This window comes from Schistocerca piceifrons, chromosome 1, assembly GCF_021461385.2.
Source record: "Schistocerca piceifrons isolate TAMUIC-IGC-003096 chromosome 1, iqSchPice1.1, whole genome shotgun sequence".
NCBI classification, from domain to species: domain Eukaryota; kingdom Metazoa; phylum Arthropoda; class Insecta; order Orthoptera; family Acrididae; genus Schistocerca; species Schistocerca piceifrons.
The window spans coordinates 687,427,260-687,454,355 of NC_060138.1; the positions used below are offsets into that span (position 1 = coordinate 687,427,260).

Here is a 27,096-nt window from a genome sequence, read left to right on the forward strand (position 1 = left end):
TTTTTCAGCAAGCAATTGTGTATTTGGCATTTGAGCTTTCTCAGAATGGTGGGTAAAGCCTTTGAGTTATTATTTTACAGCTGTCACAGCTATTCTGTGCCCTACAAATGTCAAAGAACACCAAGCATTTTTAGAGAAAATTGTGTACTATGTATCATAAATTCATTTGAGTACAGGCACATTAGCCCATCCTCTCCACCCCAATTACTCCACAAGGACATTCCTTCTCAGTGGGCGGCAACCTCTGAGCACGCTTTCACTCTTTTGAAATCTAAATTACATTCTGCTTCTTGTTTCGTTACCTTTTGTCCTTGCCATCATGTGGTGTTGGCTGCAGACACCTCCCAGTATGGGGCTCAAGGCTATTCTTGCACATCGCTATGAGGATGCTTCTGAGTATCTGATAGCTTATGCACCAAAAACACTTAACTGTGCTCAGCAGCACTACTCCAAAGTTGAAAAGGAAGTGCTTGCTATCGTCTATGCCCTCAAAAAATTTAATGTATTTTTGTATGGGTCTTTGTTTCCCCTCATCACAAGCAACAAGCCTTTGGTTTCATTGGTTAATCCTTCTGCTTCATTGCCCAACAGGGCTGTATATTGCCTCCAGCATTGGGCGTTTCTGTCTCGCTGCAAATATGAAATACATTTACAGCCTACAACGCAGCCCGCCAACGTTGATGTACTGTCCCGGTTCCTGATGGGGCTGGATCCTACTTTTGATCAGGACGAGCTCCTTTGTTTTCTCTTAGATGTTGAGGCACAACATGCAGTGGAAGGTCTCCCTATTAGTCCTTCGGATCATAGCTGCTGTTACTGCTGATCCAGTTTTGCCCAGGTTATTAACCTTGTGCAGCATGGCTGACCACACAGGCCTCCAGATAGGTCTTCTGATCCTGTATGTAACTATTTGCCCTCCGTCACTGCCTGTCAGTGTTTGAAGTTGTTGTTCTCTTAGCTATGGATGGGCTGTCACCCATGAGTGTGATCCCAGCAGCTCTCCAGCAGTATGTAAGTCAGCTCCTACATCAGGAACATTGGTAATTGGTTGTCAATGTCTTCCCAAAATTTTCATATGTTGTCCATTGTTTTTGCCACGTGAGTCCACGGCTGTGCCATTTCCATCCCTACTCGCCAGTTCCAGCCCAAAATCTCCTTTAGCTGCTGCCATCATCATCCACAGGTCTCACTGCAGACACTGTGGATGTGTCATTGGTCATCTCAATGCCTGCAATGGAGGAGCACCTTTTTCCCAAGGGAGAGAGTTGTTATAACCTTGTATATCATACCTGGATATGTACTGCACACATGGCTGCCGGCACACTAGATTCAAACACTCCACCATCAGCGTCTGTGCGGGCCGGCCTCCAGAGGCTGCCTGTAATTTGTGCACATAGCACGGCACATGCTTCATTGTCTGCTGGAACTCTTCCCTATATAAGGACAGTGTGGCAGACACTTGTCCTCAGCTGTACTCTACTGCTTTGTATTGTTATTATGCTTGTGTTTACGTAAATGTATATTAATAAACTCTTGTCTTTGGTGGCCACACTATTTATCATTCATTATGGCATAAAGTGGTTACAATGTTGGGAAGTTGGGAATATTTGTCTTCCATTAGAACTTCCTGGCTACCAAATTCAGTATCTTTTGAACATGCTTCACTATATTATTCAGTACTTGATAAGAGTCTGTGACAATTATGCTCATATCATATTCAAAGAATGTAGCTTTTAGGGGTATATGCTATAGTTAAAGCAAGTTATTAATAAACGTCAGGAAGAGAATTGATCTTAGCATGAAACCATGAAGAACTCCACATGTCACAGTTGAGTATTAAATTATTCCCATTTTGTGAAAACAGCCCATGTTCCAGAGGAAAAGGTCCTTGTGAAACATCAAACTGAGTCAGATGCTGATGATGTTTTAGTGTAATAACTGTGAGGACTATTATTTGAGGCCGGCCGGTGTGGCCGAGCGGTCCTAGCCACTTCAGTCTGGAACCGTGCGACCGCTACGGTCGCAGGTTCAAATCCTGCCTCGGGCATGGATGTGTGTGATGTCCTTGGGTTAGTTAGGTTTAAGTAGTTCTAAGCTCTAGGGGACTGATGACCTCAGATGTTAAGTCCCATAGTGCTCAGAGCCATTTGAACCATTTGAACTATTATTTGAACCATGAGCCTCATGCTGTGATTTCCCTGTCTTCCATAAACAGTTAGATCCAATTCGTGGAGGTTTGTAAATTGCAGGGCTGTATGCTTCCACTCTTGGTTATATAAGCCCATCCTTTTGCCTCTGTATATTTCTGTAGTGTCCAGTGTTAGGTGTTCACCAGGATGTAAAAGTACCGCCATATGATTATAAATTACATGATAACTTAGTTTGCTATATATCAGGAGGAGCTTTCTGACAGTAATGGTGAGAATAGTAACTGCTGTGTATTTGGCCGACAGCATGTACATAAAATATGATTTGATGAAATGTAAAGCATGCTGTGTGTCAGTTAATTGTTGAATTAAATTGTTTGAAACTGTTTGTATTAGGAAGGATTTAATTTAGCCAACCTACTAGTTGCTTCAACCAAAGTGTCTATAATTCTAAAAAAACCAAGAACATTTGCATATTTCATTGCAGTGTGTGTATACTCTGTGCTTAAGTACACTCTTAAGTACTTTAATAGGATGCACCTGGCTTGTAGCTATCCAGTGCCCCCTTTCTCTCATGATGCTGGTGACACACTGCAACATGGACTCAATACAACACCAAAAGTGTTGGGAACTCTCCAAATTCATGGCTGCCTACAAAAAGCAGTACTGGTCAGTGCTGGGTCCAAGGTGTGCGCATCTTGTTCGCTCAGATTCCAGAGGTGCTCAATGGAATTGTTGTCAGATGTAATGTAGGGCCTCCCAAGTACAATCATGTTCTTGGTGAGTTCCTTGAACCATTCTGATGGACTTCAGCAGTGATGCATTGCCATGCTGATGGACAGATCACCTTTCTGATGGACTTCAGCAGTGATGCATTGCAATGCTGAAGGACAGATCTCCTGTAATGTATTGTAGGTGAAAACTGATGCACATGTTTGGACAATGGGTTCTGTATAGTTTACCTGCGAAAAACAATGGCAGATATATTTGGAGCTGCATATTCTCCTCACTGAACATCTTCCACATGAGAAGTCCACCATCTGTCTAAAGAATGTGCTGTTGGTAAGCAGGATGCACTGTCTCCTTACATTTTCAGGGTACTCTCATGCCAACATCAGCATGTAACGCTGTGTACTTTGATTCATGAATCCAGGTAACATCTTTTCATAGTTTGAGGATCCAGTAGCAGTGTTTCTATGCTCATGTTAAATCAGCGTTCCCAGTTAATGTTCAGCGTTCCCAGTTAATGTACACAGGTACATATGTAGGATGTGAAATTCTGTATCGCTGTCCGTGGGGTTTTGTTAGACATTAATTTAGCAAGTGATTTGTTTGACAGTGACCTATCTGCTCTGCTGTTACACTATATGATAGCTTATGACAATCCCTGTCACCAACGCATTGTTGTTCATGGCAGTTGAATCTTGTAGTTGCTGCTTTGTTCGAGTTAAGATACTCAAGCTACATCCTTCACAAAGTGTCATGTAAAAAGCGGGTTGCCTGCATCATGTCATCCAGCATGCAACTGTCTTCTCTCTTCCAACATTACCACTTGCGTACTTGTAAAACAAATGAAAAATTCAAAATAGGCTGTAATGTGCAACGGCAGCAAATTAATTATGAAGTCCTAAAATGAAGTATGCAGTGTAATGCTAGTGTTATATGATGTAAGAGTACATCTTTGCCCATTTACAGGCTGTTGTTAAGTCAATTTGTAGGAGGGTCATTCAATAACTAAAGAGACAAAGTGGTCTGGAGAATGGAGCATTTATTTTTACAAAACAGTACGTTTTTTGCTTTTCAACATAAACCCCTTGAACATTTATGGACTTGTTCCAATGGGCTACAAGCTTTATTCCGGCTGCAAAGAACTCTATATCTTGATGTTTGAACCAATTTCCTACGATCTTTTTCATGCCCTAATTGTCCTGTAACCTCTTCACATGTAATGCCTCCGTCAGTGCACCAAACAAATGGAAACCACTAGGTGCTAAATCAGGACTGTAAGGGGGATGATGCAGTATTTCCCAGCCCAGCCCTGTTTGTTGATAGTTTCACAGGTTAGTTGAGCAATATGAGGGCATGTGTTGTCTTGCTGGAGAATCTCACCTCTCCTCTGAGATCCACGTCTTCTCTCTCTCATGGCTGGCTTCACTTTGTTTAAAAGCAAATCCGAGTAGTATTGGCTGTTCATTGTATGCTGCTCTTTGAGATAATCACAAAAAACTGGACCTTCAGCATCCCAAAACGCTGTTAACAAAACTTTTCGTGCTGATGCTTGGGTTTTGAATTTTTTTCTTGATGGGTGAGTTGGTGTGCTTCCACTACATGCTTTGTCTTTTTGATTGTGGCTCATAATAATGCACCCAAGTTTCACACAAGCTAAAATTTTGTTGAGGAGGTGCTCATGTTCTCTTTCATAGTGTTCCTTTAGCTCTGTGCACACTTTCAACCTTATTTCCTTGTGTAGCCACGTGAACTCCTTTGGGACTCATCTTGCACTTGTTTTGCAGTACTTCAGCTTGTTACAGATAATGCTATGAACTGTACCAGTATTAACTTGAACCTTATCAACTATCATTTCCACCGTCACATGGCAGTCAGCACGAATAATGTCATCAATTCGACTCTTCAAGTGAGGGAGTTGAAACTGCAACTGATCAGCCAGAACGTTGTTCGTCAGTCACTGAGTCACGACTATTTTTGAAATTCTCTACCCACTTGTAAAAATTTGCATGATTCATACAATCTTCACCATAAACTTTAGACATTCTACAGTATATATTCACGGGTTTCTTGCCTTCAACAAGTAAAAAACGAATAACAGAACATTGTTCAACTAATGTGGATGTTTCAAGCAGACTCACCATCTTGAAATGTATTTTTGAGGTTATAAACAAAACAATGCTGATACATCAGCTGATCAGGGCTCATCTCATTGATACCATTTTAAAGCCATAAAAGCACCAATCGTGCCCTACTAACAGTTTTTTCCCCCAGACCAATTTGTCTCTTTAATTATTGAATGACCCTCTTAACATAAATTTGTTCAGCCTGTTTTGTTCACTTTGTAATGTACATATTATTTTTTTCAATCAAAGAGTGTCATACTGTGTGCACAAATGTGCACTATCACTCGTCATCTTGGTCCCAGCCAAGTTCATGATGACTACATTGCGTACTCTCTCTCTGACTCTGCCCAGAAAAGTTTATATACTCAGAAAATTAACACTGTCACTTGCTCGCAAACACTTTATGTGTTTGTTTTATGCCACCCATGATTAATATACTCATAATATCTGAAGTAACATGAAATCAGCACTAAATGTTCTGTGTTTCCTCTGAAGTGCATACTACAGAGCATGACAGAATGATGCTATTGGCTGGAGTGTTAGATTGTACACTGCCCCTTGTCACTGCACATTGTCCCAATATGTGTAATAAAAGATTTCATAGAAATGTGTTCATCAAGGTCTGATAATTGCAATATTATTAAAAGGTAGAAATATCAGAGCAACATTAAACCATGCTATAATCCACGTTTGCTTAAAAAATTAACTTATGAGAAATTCCAAATAAGTGCTTAGTTCCAGAGACCTGTATAGTGTCAACTTGTGCAGTGTTTGCTGCACCTAGTGCAGTGTTTCCATTTCAATGCTCAGGCTGTGCGCAGCTCTGACCAGTGAAGGAGCACCCTCATTCTAGACAGACAATGTTAAATTGGCCATATGTCACAGCTGAGCAATTCTTGCTGGGAGGGTGGGATACACATGTGGCCAACAGATAGATGAATGATCACAGTCTCTTTAAATGAATGTACTTTGAGTGGTTTTAGTGGAAGAAAATCTGGTGACATACGCATTTTACAGTGACATGGCAGAAATAGCTTGGCTTCCTCAGAATGAAAAGTTGCTTTGAACTTAATACATTGGGAATAATTGAATTGAAAAACTAAGTCAAGCATTTGAACACTTTCAGTTTAATTATGTAGTTTAGTTGAATCTAACACCTGTGGCATGTCTTATCAGATAATTGTCTATTAATAGAGGATACTGAGATTGGGCTGCTTATTTGCTTTATGTCTGTTGATCTCTTCTTGAATGAAAAAGATTAAATCTTGCACCACATCTCTGTAAATGCATAGGCCCTTGTTCTCTAATGATTCCTCTGTTACATTCCACTGATTATAACAAATTTCACTGTAATTATGTTAGCGTCTGGTGTAAAGGGAATCTCTATTCTCATAGGATTGTTTTGGAGGGAACCTACCTCAGACCACTTCATTTTGTATCAATAATCAATGCTTTGCATTGCACAGTTAAAATGCACTCCTGGAAATTGAAATAAGAACACCGTGAATTCATTGTCCCAGGAAGGGGAAACTTTATTGACACATTCGTGGGGTCAGATACATCACATGATCACACTGACAGAACCACAGACATATAAACACAGGCAACAGAGCATGCACAATGTCGGCACTAGTACAGTGTATATCCACCTTTCGCAGCAATGCAGGCTGCTATTCTCCCATGGAGACGATCGTAGAGATGCTGGATGTAGTCCTGTGGAACGGCTTTCCATGCCATTTCCACCTGGCGCCTCAGTTGGACCAGCGTTCGTGCTGGACGTGCAGACCGCGTGAGACGACGCTTCATCCAGTCCCAAACATGCTCAATGGGGGACAGATCCGGAGATCTTGCTGGCCAGGGTAGTTGACTTACACCTTCTAGAGCACGTAGGGTGGCATGGGATACATGCGGACGTGCATTGTCCTGTTGGAACAGCAAGTTCCCTTGCCGGTCTAGGAATGGTAGAACGATGGGTTCGATGACGGTTTGGATGTACCGTGCACTATTCAGTGTCCCCTCGACGATCACCAGTGGTGTACGGCCAGTGTAGGAGATCGCTCCCCACACAATGATGCCGGGTGTTGGCCCTGTGTGCCTCGGTCGTATGCAGTCCTGATTGTCGCGCTCACCTGCATGGCGCCAAACACGCATACGACCATCATTGGCACCAAGGCAGAAGCGACTCTCATCGCTGAAGACGACACGTCTCCATTCGTCCCTCCATTCACGCCTGTCGCGACACCACTGGAGGCGGGCTGCACGATGTTGGGGCGTGAGCGGAAGACGGCCTAACGGTGTGCGGGACCGTAGCCCAGCTTCATGGAGACGGTTGCGAATGGTCCTCGCCGATTCCCCAGGAGCAACAGTGTCCCTAATTTGCTGGGAAGTGGCGGTGCGGTCCCCTACGGCACTGCGTAGGATCCTACGGTCTTGGCGTGCATCCGTGCGTCGCTGCGGTCCGGTCCCAGGTCGACGGGCACGTGCACCTTCCGCCGACCACTGGCGACAACATCGATGTACTGTGGAGACCTCACGCCCCACGTGTTGAGCAATTCGGCGGTACGTCCACACGGCCTCCCGCATGCCCACTATACGCCCTCGCTCAAAGTCCGTCAACTGCACATACGGTTCACGTCCACGCTGTCGCGGCATGCTACCAGTGTTAAAGACTGCGATGGAGCTCCGTATGCCACGACAAACTGGCTGACACTGACGGCGGCGGTGCACAAATGCTGCGCAGCTAGCGCCATTCGACGGCCAACACCGCGGTTCCTGGTGTGTCCGCTGTGCCGTGCGTGTGATCATTGCTTGTACAGCCCTCTCGCAGTGTCCGGAGCAAGTATGGTGGGTCTGACACACCGGCGTCAATGTGTTCTTTTTTCCATTTCCAGGAGTGTATGTAATGAACCACAGTGGAGGATAAATGTGTAAGACATGATGACATGTTGAAATCTCTCATCTGTGACAACATACAACCGTTTTACTAAATCGGGTTTGATGTTGATGCATGCAGCTCGGCTAATTGTGGCATTATAAATACCTTTGCCAGTATGTGGCGGCCTTCATATCCTTGGAATTTTTTAGTGGAAAATATCATACATTGCAGTTTCCACCTTTACATTTAAAGAAAAATGAGGGTAATATAATGGTGGCCCATGTACTTACTTGTTCAACCTTCTATTGTGAATTCAATACTACCTCCCCATAGTGCTGACAATTCTTCAGTCAAATCTTATGTGCCTCTTGCAATAGTTATTTCAGTGCCTAACACTTGTTGCGGGGGTAGGGGTAGCAATTTATTTGCATTGACACATCCAAAAGAAGCACCAACATTTTCGGCAGCCTTTACCACATTTATTAGTCATCTCCCTTCAGTGGTGTAAATAACTACCAGTCTGGTGCGTGGAATTCGACAGGTGTCCCTGTAATTCTCTTTTTCTCTTGTGATGATGATATAGAATATCTGTGGGTCAGACAAAAAGGCAGTAACTGCAAAGATTGCAAAAATTTTACCTTTATAGATATATTTACTAAAGATGCTCTAAAGTATCTTAGTTTGTACTCAGGCTGCTGCACTGCTATTGCTCCCCAGACTTTCACATCTGTGCTTTAACAAATGTTTTATACCATTTACTACACCTCACTAATCAGACAAATACACCAAAGTATTTATCTCATACAAGATCCATAGATTTGAATATGTTGTGCGTCATTGATGTAATTATATTTGTCTTCAGTTACTGCCAGTTTCTATCTTTTCACTGATGGAATCACTACTTTTTTTAACTGGCACCTAGAGATATATACAGAGATGTAAGTATTAATTACAGAATTCCACAGAGGCGATCATTAGCAGACTCAGATATGTGTAAGAACATTTTGTTTTTGCAGTGTCTGCATAGGTACTATTCCCAAATGTGTAGCAGGCTGCAGTACTGTGCACAGGGCACTTCTTGACTCCCTGTGTTTGCTGCGTGAATCTCTCATCACAAAACCCTTATGTACTATTGTAAAACATTTGTATTACAGCTCAGGTACAGAGCTCAATGAAAAACAACACACTGAAATGTGGTAGGACTCTGTTTTCATGGTTTGGCAGCTACCCAGCCTCCAGTGATGATAAGAAAGGGTTCTCGGTGGGACAGTGAAAAACTGTATGAAATACTGCCGCTGAGAAGAAGTTTATTTCTCTTGTCCTATAAAATAGCTGCAGTTATCCCTTCTGCTTTGTTAGAATTTAAGTTCCATAAAATAGATTTTTTCAGACATAAAAATAACCAAAGGGATTTTAGCCAATAAAAGTGGTATGTACTGTGGTAAACCACATTTTTCTTTGAAATAACCTTTGCAAAGTGTTCTGACATTATAAAACTTTTTTTATGCACCATTTTTTTTATTTAGTTTTTAGTGTGATAGTCAGCTGCTTCTGTTGTTGTTGTTGTTGTTGTTGTTGTTTACTGTGATGACAGTTTGCTTTGATGTTCTATAGTTGAGACGGCGTAAGTTGACCCATGACAGTTGCAGTGGGCTGTGTGCAGCAGCTTTGTAGACCTACCTCAATGAATAATGTAACGTGGTTTTGTAAACATCTCTTATGGCAATGCCCCAGTGTTGTGAAGGTGCTGTAGATGGCTACTGTTTTTGCCTGCAGCCATTACCACTTCGCAGTTCAAAGTTGGCAACAGCCCTGCAAGCTGTTAGGGATCTCCTAATCTCCTTACACCGCCTCGACCATAGGCTCCATTCTGGTTTTACCTTACTAACCATACATCCTTCACTGTTGGCTGCATTTGATTTGTCTGTGTTTTAAAAGTACCCTCATTACTCAGATGTTGTGCATGTTTCAAATGTGACTCTTAAACAAAAAATTGCAAAATATCATTTAAGTTTTCCCCATAAAAAGTGCTCCTGATGTGATTTTGTGTGTAAATTGAAGATGAAGAGGTGATGAAAGGAAAGGGAGGGGATCACTACTTTCAGCTGCATCGGGATATTATGCAGACTCAGCAACGACGAGTGGAAATGTGTAGCAAACTGGGATTTGAGCCCAGGATCTGTGTAGTGGTTAATGCACCTACTTGGTAAGCAGAAGATCCTGGGATCAAATACCAGTCCGGTACACATTTTCACTCATCGCCGCTGATTCCGCGTAATGTCTCGATGCAGCTGACAGCAGTAATTACCTTCCTTTCCTTTCCTTTCCTTTCCTTTCCTTTCCTTTCCTTTCCTTTCCTTTCCTTTCCTCCCCTCTCTACCTTCAATTTACATTTAATGTTTAATAGCTGCGGATTCTGCATGATGTCTCTTTGGGACACGTCTGAGACAACGGACACCACCCATTCGTATAACATACATGATATGGTTTTGACAGTTGATAACAAGCGGTATATATTTTTTCTCTAATGTATGTGAAAAACGTTTCTTAATTTAACTTAAGGAGACTCACGTAGGAGATATGTTTTGTTAATCCCAGGAAAAGTTTTACTGATTCTCAGTAAAAACACACAGTTCTGATAACAACCATCTCTCATGATACGTTGAGCCCCATTCTTCTTTCCTTTTCTCTTTCACACTGTTGCTCCAACAGTCTAATACAGTAATAATTATTATACTGCCAAACATAAATTAAGGGTAAAGGTGATAAAATGTATGGTAAAAAAAGGTAGGAAATCCTGGGCAAGTGGTTTATTTGTAACAGAATGATCATTGCTTCTGTAAGAGAAAACTGGTCGAATAAACATTTCAGTTAGTGTGTATAAACAATACATATTCAAAAGGCAGATGCAAAGATAACCACAAATTGCATTCACCTCTGACAGACAATTATTCCAAAAAGCCTTATGGATATCACTGCCTCATTATATGGTGTTTACAAATGCTAAACAGATCATTTCTTGTGTGTGTTCATTACATGTGGAAAGATCTTTGTTGCTCATTTAATGACTATGGAGAGAAGGGAAAGAGCCTTTACAAAGAACGTATTACCTTTTCATTGAAGGGTTAGGAGTGATGGCCCTGCTTGCCACTCCGTTAATATGATAATGTGCTCCTTCAACTATAGTTTGATTGAAAGAGCTCTTTGTGCTACTATCTTGTTGTATTATTTTTACTATTCATTCTTAGGTGATACTGATGACATGGCAGTGCATTCATGTCATATTTTTCTTCTAATTATACCAGGTGGGTGATAAGATTGCCCAGGTTCTCATTTGAGATGCCTAAATCTAGAATCGTGCTCTCATGAAAATTAAGGCTCATCTGGTAGATTGACTGCCAAAGCTCTTGGGTCCAACACACAAATGCTCAGTTCCATTGTAAATAATCTCTTCTGTGTGCTGGGTAAGGAACACACAATTACATAAATGCATACGTGAACATATTTGGGATCAAGAGGAATATTTGATTTGAGTCATCAGCTTTGAGCACTAACATAATGTTAAAGGCTGTTTTAACATCACCTTTTAGTGTATGTATTAACAGTTTTGTTGTTAAGTGGCAAAGCCAAAGAATGTGAAAGCAAAATAATGGTGCTGTGCTGATAGACCAATCTGTAATTTGGCCTGAGGTCTAGGTTAGTTTGGAAAGTGACAATTTGGTTGTGAGTTGCTAAAGCCAATGAATTTTTTTTTAAAAAAAAAAAAAAGAGAGAGACCTGGTTATGGTGACAGACTGATCTTTCGATTAGATTGTTTGAAAAAATCGCCATTGATATCATATTATAGTCACCGTGTTGTTTACGGCATTTGTCGCGTGTTTCCTTTGTCACTGGCCAAAGTCGGCAACTTGCATCAAATATTGCTCTTTATCCTGTATTTGTTATACAGACTGCCTGACAGTAAGCATAATGCCGAGACATCATTGGTTTGATATGACATACCAATTTCCTAGAGCACTTGTACAACTGTGTCATTCAATGTATGCCCAAAATTTTGTACAATTAATATACCCTGCACCCAGTTACATTAGACAAATGTCTTAAAAAAGACAAAACAGGCACATACTACTGTTATGATTGACACCGACATTGTTGTATTGCCAGTCTGTAAATCGTTCTGGACATCTGCGTCTCAATGAAATGGGATATATTGAATCTGAAATCCATCTTCACATTTAAATTAGATATCCTTTATCTAAATGGTTGTGTTAAACCACATTTGATACAGTTTCCTTCCCCATGACTCTTCTGCCTAGAATTTTGTGATAGCATAAACTGACAGCAGTGATGTAGGGGAAAATGAGAACATTATGGAGAACAGAACACACTAGAATGAGATAGGAAGTCAGAATAAATGGAGACTGGAGGTAGGAAAGAAGATAAAAATAATTGATTTCTTGTCCAGTGTGAGGGGGAACATCTCAGCAACAGTTTCACAGCTGTTGTAATGGTTTTAAAGAAAATGTCAGCATCAGTTGCACTTTTTTTTATTTAAAACCATGACAGTATCTGTCATGTGTCCTGTGTCCTCCCACGAAGTCTGACATATAAAATGAGCTCTTTGCTTGGCTGTGAAGGCACGAGAGATGTCTGCTGACTGCCGAGTCATCCTCTGCCTTGTGGCGTCATGCGGATGCGGTATTGAGGGACATGTGGCTAGCACACCCAGCCTTTATGTAGACTTTCCAGATCATGTAACCCCAACTGCTCTGTCAAGCGGTTCCTCAATTGGCATCACAAGGCTGAATTCACCCCGTACCAGTCCTCCCACCAAGGAAAAAATCCTTCCTATACTGACCACTCAGCTACTGAGGCAGACCAAGGATGAGATATACCACTAGATAAATCACTTCGGGGACCAAACCGGTCGTGGTTATAAATAAAAAGAAAAATGCAACTGGTGCAGACATTTTCTTCAAAATTAAAAAAAAATTAATATGCCATATTCCTAAGCCCTTGATTTCTAATGCAGTGGGGTTAGTGCAAAAGCTTTTAAAGAATTACTGACTAGAAAGTAATTGACATGCTTTTTGTATTCTTGATACCAACATAAGACACTTACAGATAGGCTTACCATGTAGAAAAGGTGTGTTTTCATCAGGTGTAGTAAGTGAAAAATAGCAACTACTGACTCAATATTCAAATAATTTCATTTCTCAAGTGTGCTTGATATGACCAGTTCCTTTGGTTCAGGGTAAACATTACTGGGTGCCCAGTCAATAGCGACAACTTGGGTTTAACAATTTGACAAGTTTACAGCATTTGAAGAGCTTTAGTTTTTATTGAGATAAGACCTAGCTGTAAAATATATTTCCACATTAATCGTTTCCTTTGAATTGCATAAAACTGTAAATGTATTCTGATAATTGTGTTACTGACATTGAATTTCAGTCCATTAAACCAAGCATGTAGATAGAAAGACACTTTCAAACTAGAGAGATTGTGACACCCTAGTTGAAGCAAGCTGTTGACTGGCCACACTTTCTCAAATACAACTAATTTTTTTTTAGTATGCACTACATGTCTCATAAGCATTCTATATAGTTTTCATGTGAATGTTGTCTGGCTTGTCAAGGAAGAGCTGTGAATGTTTGACTGCATTTTGATTGTAGTCTGTATCTTAGATGGGATTTGCACTAACTCATCTGTAGTTGCTGAATGTCCATTTTTCCCCTAAGATCTGGTTTGGCTGTAGAATTTTTAGCTTAATTTTTTGATAACCTTTTTCAGTACTGTGCATAATATATATTTTTCTGTAGTCTTCAATGATGGATCACAAATGGAGCTGTTTAACCTGCAAGGAACAATCCCTGTAAATTACAAGGGTGAGTTTATAACAACAGTAAGTTGCATGGAACACAATTATTGCCTGTTTCATTCTGTAATGTGATTTTAACATTTTTCATTTCATTACTAATTAATAGAAAAAAAGAAAAGGTCCTCTTCTCTTGGGAAGGAGAAAACTTACTCATCTGTGCAGGTATGTCTAATTATAAGATATTTAATATTGCTTACACCGCATTTCTCATAGAATGTCTACTGTGCAGAGTAGCTTTTGTCCTTCTGACTTATAGTGCGTGTGTAGGGGGACAACTATTGTACAAAGCTGATGACTGTCTCTTTAACCCAAATATCAGCATTTTTTCCTCAGTTTAATGAGTGTCTTTCAAAAGAAACTTCCAGTAAATATGATTTTGTTGTTAGACAGAAACCAGCCATTGTATGTGATGTGCATTGCTTGGATTTCAACCATGTGCTCTTCTGTCTGTTGTGTGGCATCTACACCTCCAAGGAAACATGAAAATCAGTGTGTGGGATTATAGACTTTCCCAGCATATACTATTGTTGAGAAGCTCTTGGATCTCCAGCCATATTGTAGTGTTGAGATGCCGCGACATTTTGATACTTGTCATACTCATCATCTTTGCCAGAAGTTGAAGAGTATGACACTCATTGAAGTGTACACAGTATCTTCTCAACACTGCTGCCTGGCTGGAGACTCTAAAGCTTCTCAGTAGCATGATAATTAGTTCCTGCCTATTATCCCAAAAAACATTTTTAGTATTTCCCTAACATAGTTTCTGTTTTTCTCTGAGTCTTCATGTTCATTATATAAAACAGAAAATCATCCCAAATGTAACAAAAGAAAATTGGAGGAGGGAGGTGGGTAAATTAAGTGGTTCATAGTGACTAAAATGCAACTGTCTAACTTTTTCAAATACTTGCATATTTATTAGGGATTTGGGCATGAGCTAGCACATTTAACACGTAAACCTACCCATTCTGTTCACACCGCCCATTTTTCGAAATGGAGAGTTGTGAATCACACTGTTCTACAAATTTTCAAAAGTTGAATGTTATGGTGAAGAAAATTATCAGGAACTTCTTTACAACGCCGTCTTGCACCCAATACCTGGAATTCTCAGGGAAATTTGTTTTTCAAGTTTGGGTAGCCACCCTGTCCTCATTTTTGTATATGTTCCTTTTGCATTAGTGGCATATAGCAGAGGAGTGCAAAGAAATTCGTTTCAATTTTGTAAAAGTACTGCTTTATCACTTTGCTCTCTGTAATGCAGACATAGGACATCACAGTGTGCCCTTATTTAAATTACCACTGCTTGGGCGGGGAATGTACCACAGAAAATTGTACGCGTCTCCTAGTGGAACGAGTGAGGCAACTGATAAATGATTGGAGTATGCTTTAAAATAGAAAGAGCACTTTCATTCAAATTTATTTATTCATAAGCATTAAAGTACAAAACTTTTCATTGTGTGTTATATTTTTTTAAACATTCTTTGGGGTGCTCTGCTTTTTTCGTCATTTCATTTGAATTGTTTAAAAATGAATCACTGCCATCATCAAAATCATTGTCATTCTTATTTTCACATAGAGATTCTTCTAGAAGTGCTACAGTCTCCCCCTCAGAAAGTTCTGTATGTAAAGGGCTAGCTACTTTGTACTGGCTACCCTAGAATGTAACAGTTACAACCTTTCTCTCAACACAACTGCTACAGTTAGACACTGAGTTCGCAGAGGTATCCCAATATGGCAGTACTATGCAGCATTGATGCCTAGTACAGTCAGATTCAAGAATGGAGCATATGTAAGCAATGAAAAATTGTGCCGAAGGAGGCTTGGCATTGGCGTGGAAAACAAAATTCATAATCTTGAGTGCCACTTGCCATTGGCGTGGAAAGGGTTAAGACCTGTCTTCAAATCATCGATGAACAGTCACTGTTGATCAGGACTATGCTTTATATTCGTTGCCTCATCAGACCAATTAGGTCTTACAGAATGTTAAGCACCTCAAGTTTTAAAAAATTGCTCAAATTCTTTATTTCTAGTGCAAAATGCCGCTTTCACAGAGTTGTGCAGGTACTTCCACTGTTGTAAGTGTGATGCCAACAGTTCTGCCTTATTTTTAGGAAGTTCTAATCACTGATGAGGTCGTTGAGCTCCCCTAAAGTCTTGTGATCCGAGGATGGTTTGCTTGCAAAGAAGTTCACATGTCTTGAAGATGAAGGCAGTTCATCTTCATATTCAGTTATGAAAGCGTGGTTCACAGAAGCATTTTCTGCGGGTTCAGAACAGGAAGTTCTTTGTCATGAGGTACTAAGGTGAATTACAGAGGATATATTAAGGTACACAATCATCGATTTTATTTGTTTATAAGGTGAACCATACAGAAATAAGTCAGTAGTATGCTTGTTGGGCTCCCTCCAAATCATTGGGACTCCAAATGCCATATGATGCCCTTTACTACTCATCCATGCCCATATTGGACAAACATGTAATGTAACATACATGTGGTGCCCATTTTTAATCCTGGTTCACTATCTTACAGCCAAAATACAAGAACAAAGCCATTTTTATATAAAACATAACTGAGCGCTTTCTACAAGCAAATGTTACTTTAGGGCAAATGTATCAGAAGTTATCTATATTATTTATGAGACTTCTTTTACTTTCCTGTGTGCAGTAGATTGTCAGCTAGAAGTATACCGCAATACAATTATCTTGGAAGCAATTAGAGACACGCCAAAACAAGACTACCTTAAATAATAATTGCCACAATGCTCTTGTCCGGCCACAGACTGCTGAACGTGTGATGGCCAAGTGCACAGATGTAACCAGTTACATGGTGATACCTTTCCTATGAGAATGATAATATGCTTAGGTAGTGAAGCAGATTGATTATATATGGGATTCAGTGTTTTGTGATGAAAGAGCATAATTACAGGCAATGGCTGTTACTCAAAAACTAGAGCTAACATGCAAATTGGAATGTCTGTTTTAAATTCAGGGACACCGAATTAACAAAGTTTAGCTCATTTCATTTCCATAACGTGTTGTGTGTAGAACAGTGTCATTGTTGAGAGTAATATTATTCAGCACCCCAGTATGTATTCTGTTTTGGTCTTCAAGGATATATGGCATTTTGCATGATGGGTGTGTATTGCACTCATGGTTTGTAGTGTGCCAGTTGCCAAAATATCTAGGGTTGCTCTTCCATGTCGAGTTCTGCCTTTATGCACTGTTTGCATTTAAAACAGCTTTGTATTGTTTTTTTCTGCATTTATTCAATTGAGAGTAACATAATACTATTAAGACGGCCTCCAGTTAAAGTTGGTAGCAGCACTAGTAATGTTTTTGAAAATACAATAATAATAATTTACAATATTAGGCAAAGGATAGATTGCTACTCACCATAAAGGTGACTCGTTGAATTGGCGACAGGCACAACGAAAAGACTGTTACACATTATAGCTTTTGGTCAAAGCCTTCTTCAGCAAAGAATACACACACATATTCACACAAACAAGCCCACCTCACTCACACATAACTACTAGGACTGGCTGCTCTGACCGGAGTTTCCATTGCGTAATAATAATTTAGCCACACTGAAAACTGTGGAGAAAAGCTGTGAAATGAAATCTTTCTTGTAGAGGCTATTTCAATATCTCGAGTAATGTTGGTTGTGAATGAATTTCCCAAAGTTATAGTTTCTCTGTAATGATGTGGTAAACATAAGCAAGCAGCAGGCAAAAAGGAAAGGGCCATAATATGTATTGAAAAGCTAATGTGGTGTGTGGTGGTGATATTCAAAAGAGTGCAACACTGATATTACTTGTAAATTAACTTGTTCTGCCCAGTTAGATTTATTTATCCATAAAGGTTGCTGTACTGCCTATAAATTAAAACTGTTGGTGGTTATGTTGAACTGGAACACAGTAAATACTGTGTAATTGCTAAAAGCAGGTAGAGTGTTTTTATTTGTCTGGTTTTGTCATGCCGTGTTAGGGTTTTTCCCTGTATTATGAGTTACGTTTACTGGGGCATGAACTGTGATGTATTGTAATATTTTACTATTAACACTTTGAAAAATTTGTTTTCTTTCATACCTAAAATAGAAGTTTCATAAAAATTGTTTCAAAGTTTGTGTACAATGTGGAAGAAATGTGAAAAATAATGAATCTCAACACCAACTGTAGCGGATGATGAATAGTATTCATATTAGTATGAACCTTCATCAGAAAATGACTAAGGACAGTTCTCTATAGCTGTACGGAAAATAGTTAAAATCCAGTGTTTTATTACAATCATCCCATTAATATACAATAACAACAGAAATCAGCAGCTACAGATGTTGTACCAGCTGGCTTGGAATCTGTAAAGGTAGAAGTACCTGTTCATGACTGCAAAAGTCAGGCACTACTGTACAACATTCCATTAAAAAATCCACTGAAAATAAAATGTCCCAAGATCATCTCATTCCATGCTAGTAAACTTTCAATCCATTACTCTATAATATTGTCATTATATTATTTAAAGTGAGCTTTAAATGACTGACAAGTGGAAGCAAAATCTACTGGTGTTTATCTTTAAAGGTTAAAGCTGACGTGTGGAACCTTATTCACTCTGCATTCGACTTATGTTCTAGCTTAAGAATTCATTCTGCATTCAGTTTCTGTTCTGTCTTATGGATTCGTGAAAGAACATAATGCATATCAGTAATGTATCAACTAAAATATACCTTGGGAACATTGTGACATGTAGCACAGCGATATGGCTACACAGTATGCAGAAAAATGTTTATGGGCTGTGGGTTACACTTAGCCACAAGGTCAAGGCTGTAATGGGGTATAACACCCTTACATAGCAGTATAGGACACCTAGTGGCTCCATGTACTGCAGATTAGGTTTTCCAGCTTGGCTTATAGTAATTCCTCTCACTTCTGGGCAACAAACAACTAATCAGCAGCAGTCTGCTGTAGGGTGTTTAAAGAGTCACATTTTTCAATCTAGTCTCTTTTTCAATCTAGTCTCTACTTTGCATGTTAATTGAATTTAAGGTCAAGAAGTTTTTTGGCCATTCTAGACATTTGATGTCATTTTCCATGTACACTCCTGGAAATTGAAATAAGAACACCGTGAATTCATTGTCCCAGGAAGGGGAAACTTTATTGACGCATTCCTGGGGTCAGATACATCACATGATCACACTGACAGAACCACAGGCACATAGACACAGGCACCAGAGCATGCACAATGTCGGCACTAGTACAGTGTATATCCACCTTTCGCAGCAAATGCAGGCTGCTATTCTCCCATGGAGACGATCGTAGAGATGCTGGATGTAGTCCTGTGGAACGGCTTGCCATGCCATTTCCACCTGGCGCCTCAGTTGGACCAGCGTTCGTGCTGGACGTGCAGACCGTGTGAGACGACGCTTCATCCAGTTCCAAACATGCTCAATGGGGGACAGATCCGGAGATCTTGCTGGCCAGGGTAGTTGACTTACACCTTCTAGAGCACGTTGGGTGGCACGGGATACATGCGGACGTGCATTGTCCTGTTGGAACAGCAAGTTCTCTTGCCGGTCTAGGAATGGTAGAACGATGGGTTCGATGACGGTTTGGATGTACCGTGCACTATTCAGTGTCCCCTCGACGATCACCAGTGGTGTACGGCCAGTGTAGGAGATCGCTCCCCACACCATGATGCCGGGTGTTGGCCCTGTGTGCCTCGGTCGTATGCAGTCCTGATTGTGGCGCTCACCTGCACGGCGCCAAACACACATACGACCATCATTGGCACCAAGGCAGAAGCGACTCTCATCGCTGAAGACGACACGTCTCCATTCGTCCCTCCATTCACGCCTGTCGCGACACCACTGGAGGCGGGCTGCACGATGTTGGGGCGTGAGCGGAAGACGGCCTAACGGTGTGCGGGACCGTAGCCCAACTTCATGGAGACGGTTGCGAATAGTCCTCGCCGATACCCCAGGAGCAACAGTGTCCCTAATTTGCTGGGAAGTGGCGGTGCGGTCCCCTACGGCACTGCGTAGGATCCTACGGTCTTGGCGTGCATCCGTGCGTCGCTGCGGTCCGGTCCCAGGTCGACGGGCACATGCACCTTCCGCCGACCACTGGCGACAACATCGATGTACTGTGGAGACCTCACGCCCCATGTGTTGAGCAATTCGGCGGTACGTCCACCCGGCCTCCCGCATGCCCACTATACGCCCTCGCTCAAAGTCCGTCAACTGCACATACGGTTCACGTCTACGCTGTCGCGGCATGCTACCAGTGTTAAAGACTGCGATGGAGCTCCGTATGCCACGGCAAACTGGCTGACACTGATGGCGGCGGTGCACAAATGCTGCGCAGCTAGCGCCATTCGACGGCCAACACCGCGGTTCCTGGTGTGTCCGCTGTGCCGTGCGTGTGATCATTGCTTGTACAGCCCTCTCGCAGTGTCCGGAGCAAGTATGGTGGGTCTGACACACCGGTGTCAATGTGTTCTTTTTTCCATTTCCAGGAGTGTATTAGTCCCATCAGGTGAGGCATGTGTGATTGTGTATTATGTTTCATCTGATGGACCCCAGGTCTATGTCCACTCCAAAAACACACACACACACACACACACACACACACACACACACACACACACACACACACACACACACACACACACACACCATTGTGGAAAGTTTTCCCTATAGACCACAACTGTCACGTAACCCCTAGGAAACATATATATGATCTTAACATGCAGCATCCCCAGACTTGAACACCGGTGTTGCCATATTGATCTTTTTCCACAATATTGAAGGTGTTGAAACTTTTTAATTAGTGTGCCAGAACAGCAGTCGAGACTCAGTCGTGATGCTGGACAACTACTTATCCATAAACACAACACTGACCCACTGTTTCTGTCTCTCCCCACAGTGGGCAAGAAATCAGATTATCTGAACCATGTACAGCATTCCTATTAGAAGAATGCAGTTGGTAGGCTGCAGTGCATACAGATGACTTTTTAAAATCAATAATACATGTGATGTGTAGCTTGGAAGCTGCTGTGAGGTCACTTCCCAGTGTAGGTGCTCTATTGGTCGGCTTTCTTGGGCTCTTAGGGCAAGCTATACATTCTGGCACTGGGTTGTAGCAAGGCTTAATGAGCCACGTATCATTGTTGATTATTTTCTTCCTCTGGCTTCTTTTCCACAGGCATAAACTGGTGCTGCCTGTAAAATTGAATGTCCAGTACACCATATGCTGATTGTGGCTGTTTTTTTATCTGGCTGTGATCCAGCCACACGTAGTTCATCCAGGTAGTTCACTAACCACCCTACTTCCCTCTGACTCAATACTGTGTGCCAAATGTGCACAACACACCTTAGAACTACTATAGCAAAGATTTTTGCCCAAATATGCTATTGCGGGCGTACTAAGTAATATCATAATGGCATATTTATCACCTGTTTCCATGTCATCCTGCCACAGTTGAATCTGCACAGTGTCACCATGGAGCAGTTACTTGAAGATATTATAACTTGTCTACTTGACTGTAGTTTGATGCATTGTGAGTGAGTAAAATATACACCTTGGCACCCATTATGAGGGTTAGTATTACACAGCAGTTTCTCTGTATGCTTGCTGCAGTCATAGATTGTTTTGGTGAAATTTGTTTGCATGTTTGCTCTGCTAGTAAAGTAGTGTGTTCATATTCACCTTATTCTTCTTTCCCTGTTATGTTTCACTAGAGCTAGATGTTTCTATGTTTCTGTGTGTGTGTGTGTGTGTGTGTGTGTGTGTGTGTGTGTGTGTGTGTGTGTGTGAGAGAGAGAGAGAGAGAGAATGTAGTTATCTTTTTCCTCTCTTTCACAGTGTTCACCTTCCCTTCCTGTCACCAGTTTCATCTTCTACCTCATACTTACAAATATATTAGGTATTTGAAGTGTGATTTAGAAAAGAGAGGAAGGTGATAAAGTGCTTAAGCACTGGATTTACATTAGGGAAGAACTAGGCTTTTGAACATTATTTCACATCCTGCTGAATGGGTCAGAGAAAAGGCAATTTTGGTGCACTGATTACGTAACTGCATACCAGTTTGGATACTCTAGATCTGTGAACCTTGCATTATTTGTGAGCTTTCATACATGCATCATATATTATTTTAAAGGGCTATGAGGTATTGCATCTCAGTCGGATAATCTCATTTGAACAGCGTTCTATTTTTTAAAGTCAGAGAAACACCTGATTTTATGTTAAGACTAATGAAGCTATGCTGCAAGGGGCGTATTTAACTTCCTAAGATAATACTTTACTTGCAAAGTCAATAAATTTTATTTCATCTGAAAGTGGCAGGGACATCAGGTTCATTCTTTGTGTGAAAAGAGAGAATGATTGTGGTGCTCAATGTGGGGCTCAATATAACCACAGGTTCCAGGATCCTGCAAACACCAAGGATTGTATGAAATGAGAATGACTATAGATAATGACTGAAAACTAAATATGGATAGATCGTAGGATTTGTTCACAGGTGAATTGGTGTGGCTGGGAGGAATAGGTGAACACTCAATTCCAGAACACACTGGCAGAAGGTCAACCTACAGACTTAAGAATCTGTGGATTGAGATCCATCTTTACTTTGTTATTTAAATTCCTTGTTTGTTCTAGAACATTCCAGATGATCCACAAGAACTTAAATTTATGTTTGTGTGTAAATGCTGTATATGATTTAATGTGGAGTGAATCAACTCGGAGCAAGAATATGAGCTCCTGTGCTTGTTTCATTCTTCTTGCTTCACTGATAATAAATTAGGACTTTGTAATTCGGATTAGAATATAGTGAATATCGCATCCCTGAGGGACTTGTGATGCCTTGTTACTTTATGTCAGTAGTCTTCATTTGCGTTATTATGTAAAGTGCAATGTACATTCTTTGAGAACAAAAGTGTTACAGAAACAACTGGTACAAGTTAATAAGAAAAAGGAGAGAAATGAATAGTAAGCAATATGTATATATTTCTTACTATTGTGATACCTCATGCAGTAGGCATATGTCAAGAAAGCAGACTATTACATTATAGATAGGGAATTATTAGAACAGTCATTATTATGATGTTGATAATCACTGTCTTTGTTGATGGCTGATTAGTAACTTAATGTAAAAGTTGCTTTTATGTTTGTGTGGTGTGCCCATGGCAGACATTGTAACAGAATCTGTGTTATATTTGGGATTCATTCTGTGGATTAATTTCAGTTTTCTCAAATTCATTCTTGCTGTGTAAATGTTAGTGGATAACTTGTGAATATGTGTGTTTTCTGTATGACACATACTGTTCACATGCACTTAAGCTTTTCTTGTGTAGCTTTTACTGATAATTTTCTCATAGTGATTTTCCTTTGTCATTTTCATAAAAGTTTTCTCCAATGGTCTTACGAAGAATCTAGTGCATCTAAGTGGAACAATACCTGTCCGCTTTAAAGGTAAGTTTCTTTTTATCTTATGTTGTGTGCACAATTCTTCCTGCTTTCACTTACACAAAAATCATTCCAATAAATAACAGCTTTTCTACATTTCAAGAAAGTTGTTCTCACAGTAATGTACATTAATACAGAATATTAAATTACTCTGCAAAAATTAAATGTTTTGGTTATACAAGGTTGAATTGAAAAGTGGTGACCACCTATTTCTTTCAAAGTAAGAAACATAAAAGGAAATATGTTGAATACTGCTGAGCACAATATTGTCCTGATGGAATGCCGAAGCATAATACTTTTATATTGAATGCATTGTCCGGTTACTCTGTAACACTAATATTCTGGATTGAAATATGGTGTGAAAACTTTTCAAATCACCCTTGAAAATCTTCTTGACCTCTGTATCTTGTTTTTAATTAGTTTGCAATATTTTGTTACACTGTTACTAAGCAGAGGTATGAGTAACTGAGTTCAATTAATTATCTGCTAAAGAAAATTAAAGGGTGAGGGGAAGGGAGGGGATGTTAATCATAGTAAGTGATCTGGTGAAAAGTCAGACAAGGATTTTTTTTTTCTTCAAGGGCAGCAATTCACACAGAGACAGAGGTTAGCAATATATGCAAAAGTGGTTGTTGAGATATATGTATGTAAGATGTTGCAACAGTGAGAAGTTAGGAGGAGGAGAAATAATCTCTTGTGTGAATTTTATAACACTTGCCTTCCTGTATCTGTTTAAGTGTCCAGCAATGAAACTGAAAATTAATAAGCTAAACAAGGAAGAAGAGGTCATTCCATGTCAAAACATGCAATAATTCAAGGATTTGTTACCCCGTTTCTGAGATTTTCACAAAACTTTGCACATTTGCTTGTATCATAGGAACTAGTGCAAAATCTTTTTGGTCTCAGACGACAACTTTATTTTATATCAAATTTTAAATGTAGTTGTATTCTGACAACTGGGCTCTGCAAGAATGTCAATGCAAAATGGTACTTATCTACATAAATGCCCACAACTCAGGTGTTTATGAAGCTTTTGACTTGGAATTTTTTTTTCAGAAGTTAAGGAAGGCATATCAAGTTTTGAAGCCATAAAGTTACAAATTTTTTTTTAAAAATATTAATGTATGTCAATTTTCGATTTCAGAAAAATTGCGAGGACATGGAAAAATGCTTATATCACATTTCTCCAATCTGCTTGGAACCTGATTTTGGTCTTAAATAATCCCCTAGATTGTAAGCTTTTTAATAAAATAAAAATTTGAACGGGTCTTCTGCTAATTGACAGACACATCTGAAATCAAACTACTTTTTGCTGTGATGGATAAGGGTCATTTTAAGTAATTTCATCCACTCATTGTCTCACTGCCTCTGATGCATTGGTACCAAATTAGCATATTGAAGTATAACTCATTCTTGGCAGGCAAGTTAACTTTAAGTGTGAAAATTTATTTCCTTTCATTTGACTAATTCAGTAATTTTGAAAGACTGTAATATATATGTTTTATGTGTTCAGCCAGTCACCTGCTCACAGTGATAAAAAAGTGTTCTTAGACAGCAGTAGCTTGTTTGAAACCTTATATGCATGAAAACAATGCAACAATTGCTGATATTCATGGTTGAGAATAACTAGTATGCAACAATTAGTCTATTTGGCCTCAGTTGCTCTTTGTCTTTCTATGCGACAGGTCATATGTGTTTCTGGTGTGGCCCCATCATTCCAATTGTATAACGTATGTTTTAAGTGAATTAGTGCTCAGTTAATTACAATGGAAAATGTGAATTTATGCACTAAAAACATCATGTCATTTGACTACCTGTACCTTAGTAAAAAGTTAACAAAAAACAGAAGAGCTGAGTGAAGACCAATGAGATTTGATATTGCCGCGATCCCATGTAAGCTTTCCACAAGATCAAGAAAGTGCTACCATATGTGGACATCATCAAAGAACTTGTGATCCTTCCAAAAAACACAGAAAAACAGTTAAAAAATCTTTGACTCAGTTTGCTTGTCTTTGTCGAAAACATTAAGTGCTGAAAGGATCTATGTAAAACCAGACCAAAAACTGTGCACAACATGTAAGATTAGTTAACAGAAAACTGACATCAGTGATAAAAACGAAAGTGATGTAGATGACCCAGAGGTGACATTTCACAAATCAGTACTAAAAAGTCGAAGTATTGAGGATGCAAACAAAACTTTACATGATTTGGAGTGCTCTCCGTCAAAACTTTACTGCATTCCAAATTACAGCAAGGCTTCATATGGCAAAAAGAAGCTAGAAAAAGCAAAGCATTTTTTGGAAAGAAAAGTGTGCCGAGCATTAGATTCTGACAATAGAGAAGAAAAATTTGATGATGAAATTGTTAAGAAAGCCAAAGGTTTTGATGCCATGATATTGTTAATGAAAGAAAAATTGGTTAGTGTAAGAGTACCTAAAAAAAATTTGTATTTTAACTTTAGCTCCACTGCCTTGGTCAAAAGAAGTATAATGTCAGAATTCAATGTTAGTGAGTACCTGGTTCGAGAAGCAAGTGGTTATTTTATCAATTCCTAAAACCAAAAAGGGGGAAAGTTATTGCTGATGAAGGGGTAAATATTGTCACTGATTTTTACCAAAATGATGAATATACTCAATGTTACCAGGAGCAAAGGACAAAGATAGCATTCAGAAGACTGTGTATATGCAAAAAAGACTCATCCTTTGCAGTTTAAGAGAACTGTACTCTTCTTTTTTTCACTAAGACTGAAGTGGTGTATTTTAGCTGATGCTGCCAGCACTCATTCAGAGTGAGTGAGTGTGTGTGTGTGTGTGTGTGTGTGTGTGTGTGTGTGTGTGTGTGTTATCCACCACAATGTAAAACTTCTTTTGGACCTGAAACACATTGAAGAAACACACAAAGAACTTATAAAATTTCTTGTATGTGATTCTGAAAACTACGATTGCGTGCTTAATCACTGTGATAATTGTTCCAGTGATGACAAACTGTCCAAATTATTAAACCAGAAATTAGCTTACATAGATGCTGATGATCAAATTGAGTTCAGCCAGTGGATAAACACAGATCATCAGGCAGAATTGATAAAGCGGTCTGCAACTGCCGGTGAATACATAGACTGGTTAGTAACAAAATTACAGGCACTTAAACCACACTCATTTATATGCAAGTGTCAGTCAAAATCCTTGAAAAAATTGAAAGAAAATGTAACCCTGGAAAGAGCAATTCCGTTAATGGACTTTGCTGAAAACTACAGTTTTGTAATTCAGAGTTACCACTGGACAAGAAGCAACTCTACAATCCATTCCATGTGTATTTATGTGGCAAATGAAGAAAGTAAATTGGTAATAGTGAACCACTGCTTTATAAGTGATGATATGGAACATGATGAAGGATTTGTAAATGATGTCTGGAAAGAAATGGTGAAGTGGCTGGCAGAGCATTACCCACAAGTGAAGAAAGTGCATTATTTCACGGATGGATGTACTGCTCAGTACAAGAATAGAAAAAGCTTTAAAAATTTGTGTGAGCAAAAAAAAAAAAAATAAATAAATAAATAAATTCTATTAATGCAGAGCATACTTTGTTTGCTACTAGTCACGGTAAATCTGTTTGCGATGGTTTGTGAGGAACTATAAAACGTGTATTGAGAAGAGCTAGTCTTCAACTAGAGGATGATGCTCAAACAACATCTGCATCTGGTGTTTATGATTTCTGCAAAGTTAATATTGGTAATTTTTCTCCTTCTTCTTCTTCTTCTTCTTCTTCTTCTTCGTCTTCTTAGACAAAAGTCGATGTAGATTTGCTATACAACAATCTTGAGAAGAGGTTTTCGACAACCCGCACAATACCTGGTACCAGGAAATTTCACCATTGCAAACCACTTTCTTACGAT

At 39.8% G+C, this 27,096-nt stretch overlaps 1 protein-coding gene across 5 annotated transcripts in view; it reads left to right on the plus strand.

The window, feature by feature from the left end:
- The window catches only part of LOC124709616 (tumor susceptibility gene 101 protein), a 162,724-nt gene that overhangs the window by 38,400 nt on the left and 97,228 nt on the right, over nucleotides 1-27,096 (plus strand). For 2 of the 5 annotated variants that reach the window (XM_047240854.1, XM_047240853.1), the window contains exons 4-5: nucleotides 13,694-13,759; nucleotides 23,145-23,210. The exons of 1 other annotated variant lie outside the window; for it this stretch is intronic. In XM_047240854.1, the coding sequence (XP_047096810.1) occupies nucleotides 13,694-13,759; nucleotides 23,145-23,210 (132 nt within the window). The remainder of the gene's footprint in view (nucleotides 1-13,693; nucleotides 13,760-23,144; nucleotides 23,211-27,096) is intronic. 2 more of the 5 variants (XM_047240855.1, XM_047240856.1) reach the window with 2 other exon arrangements.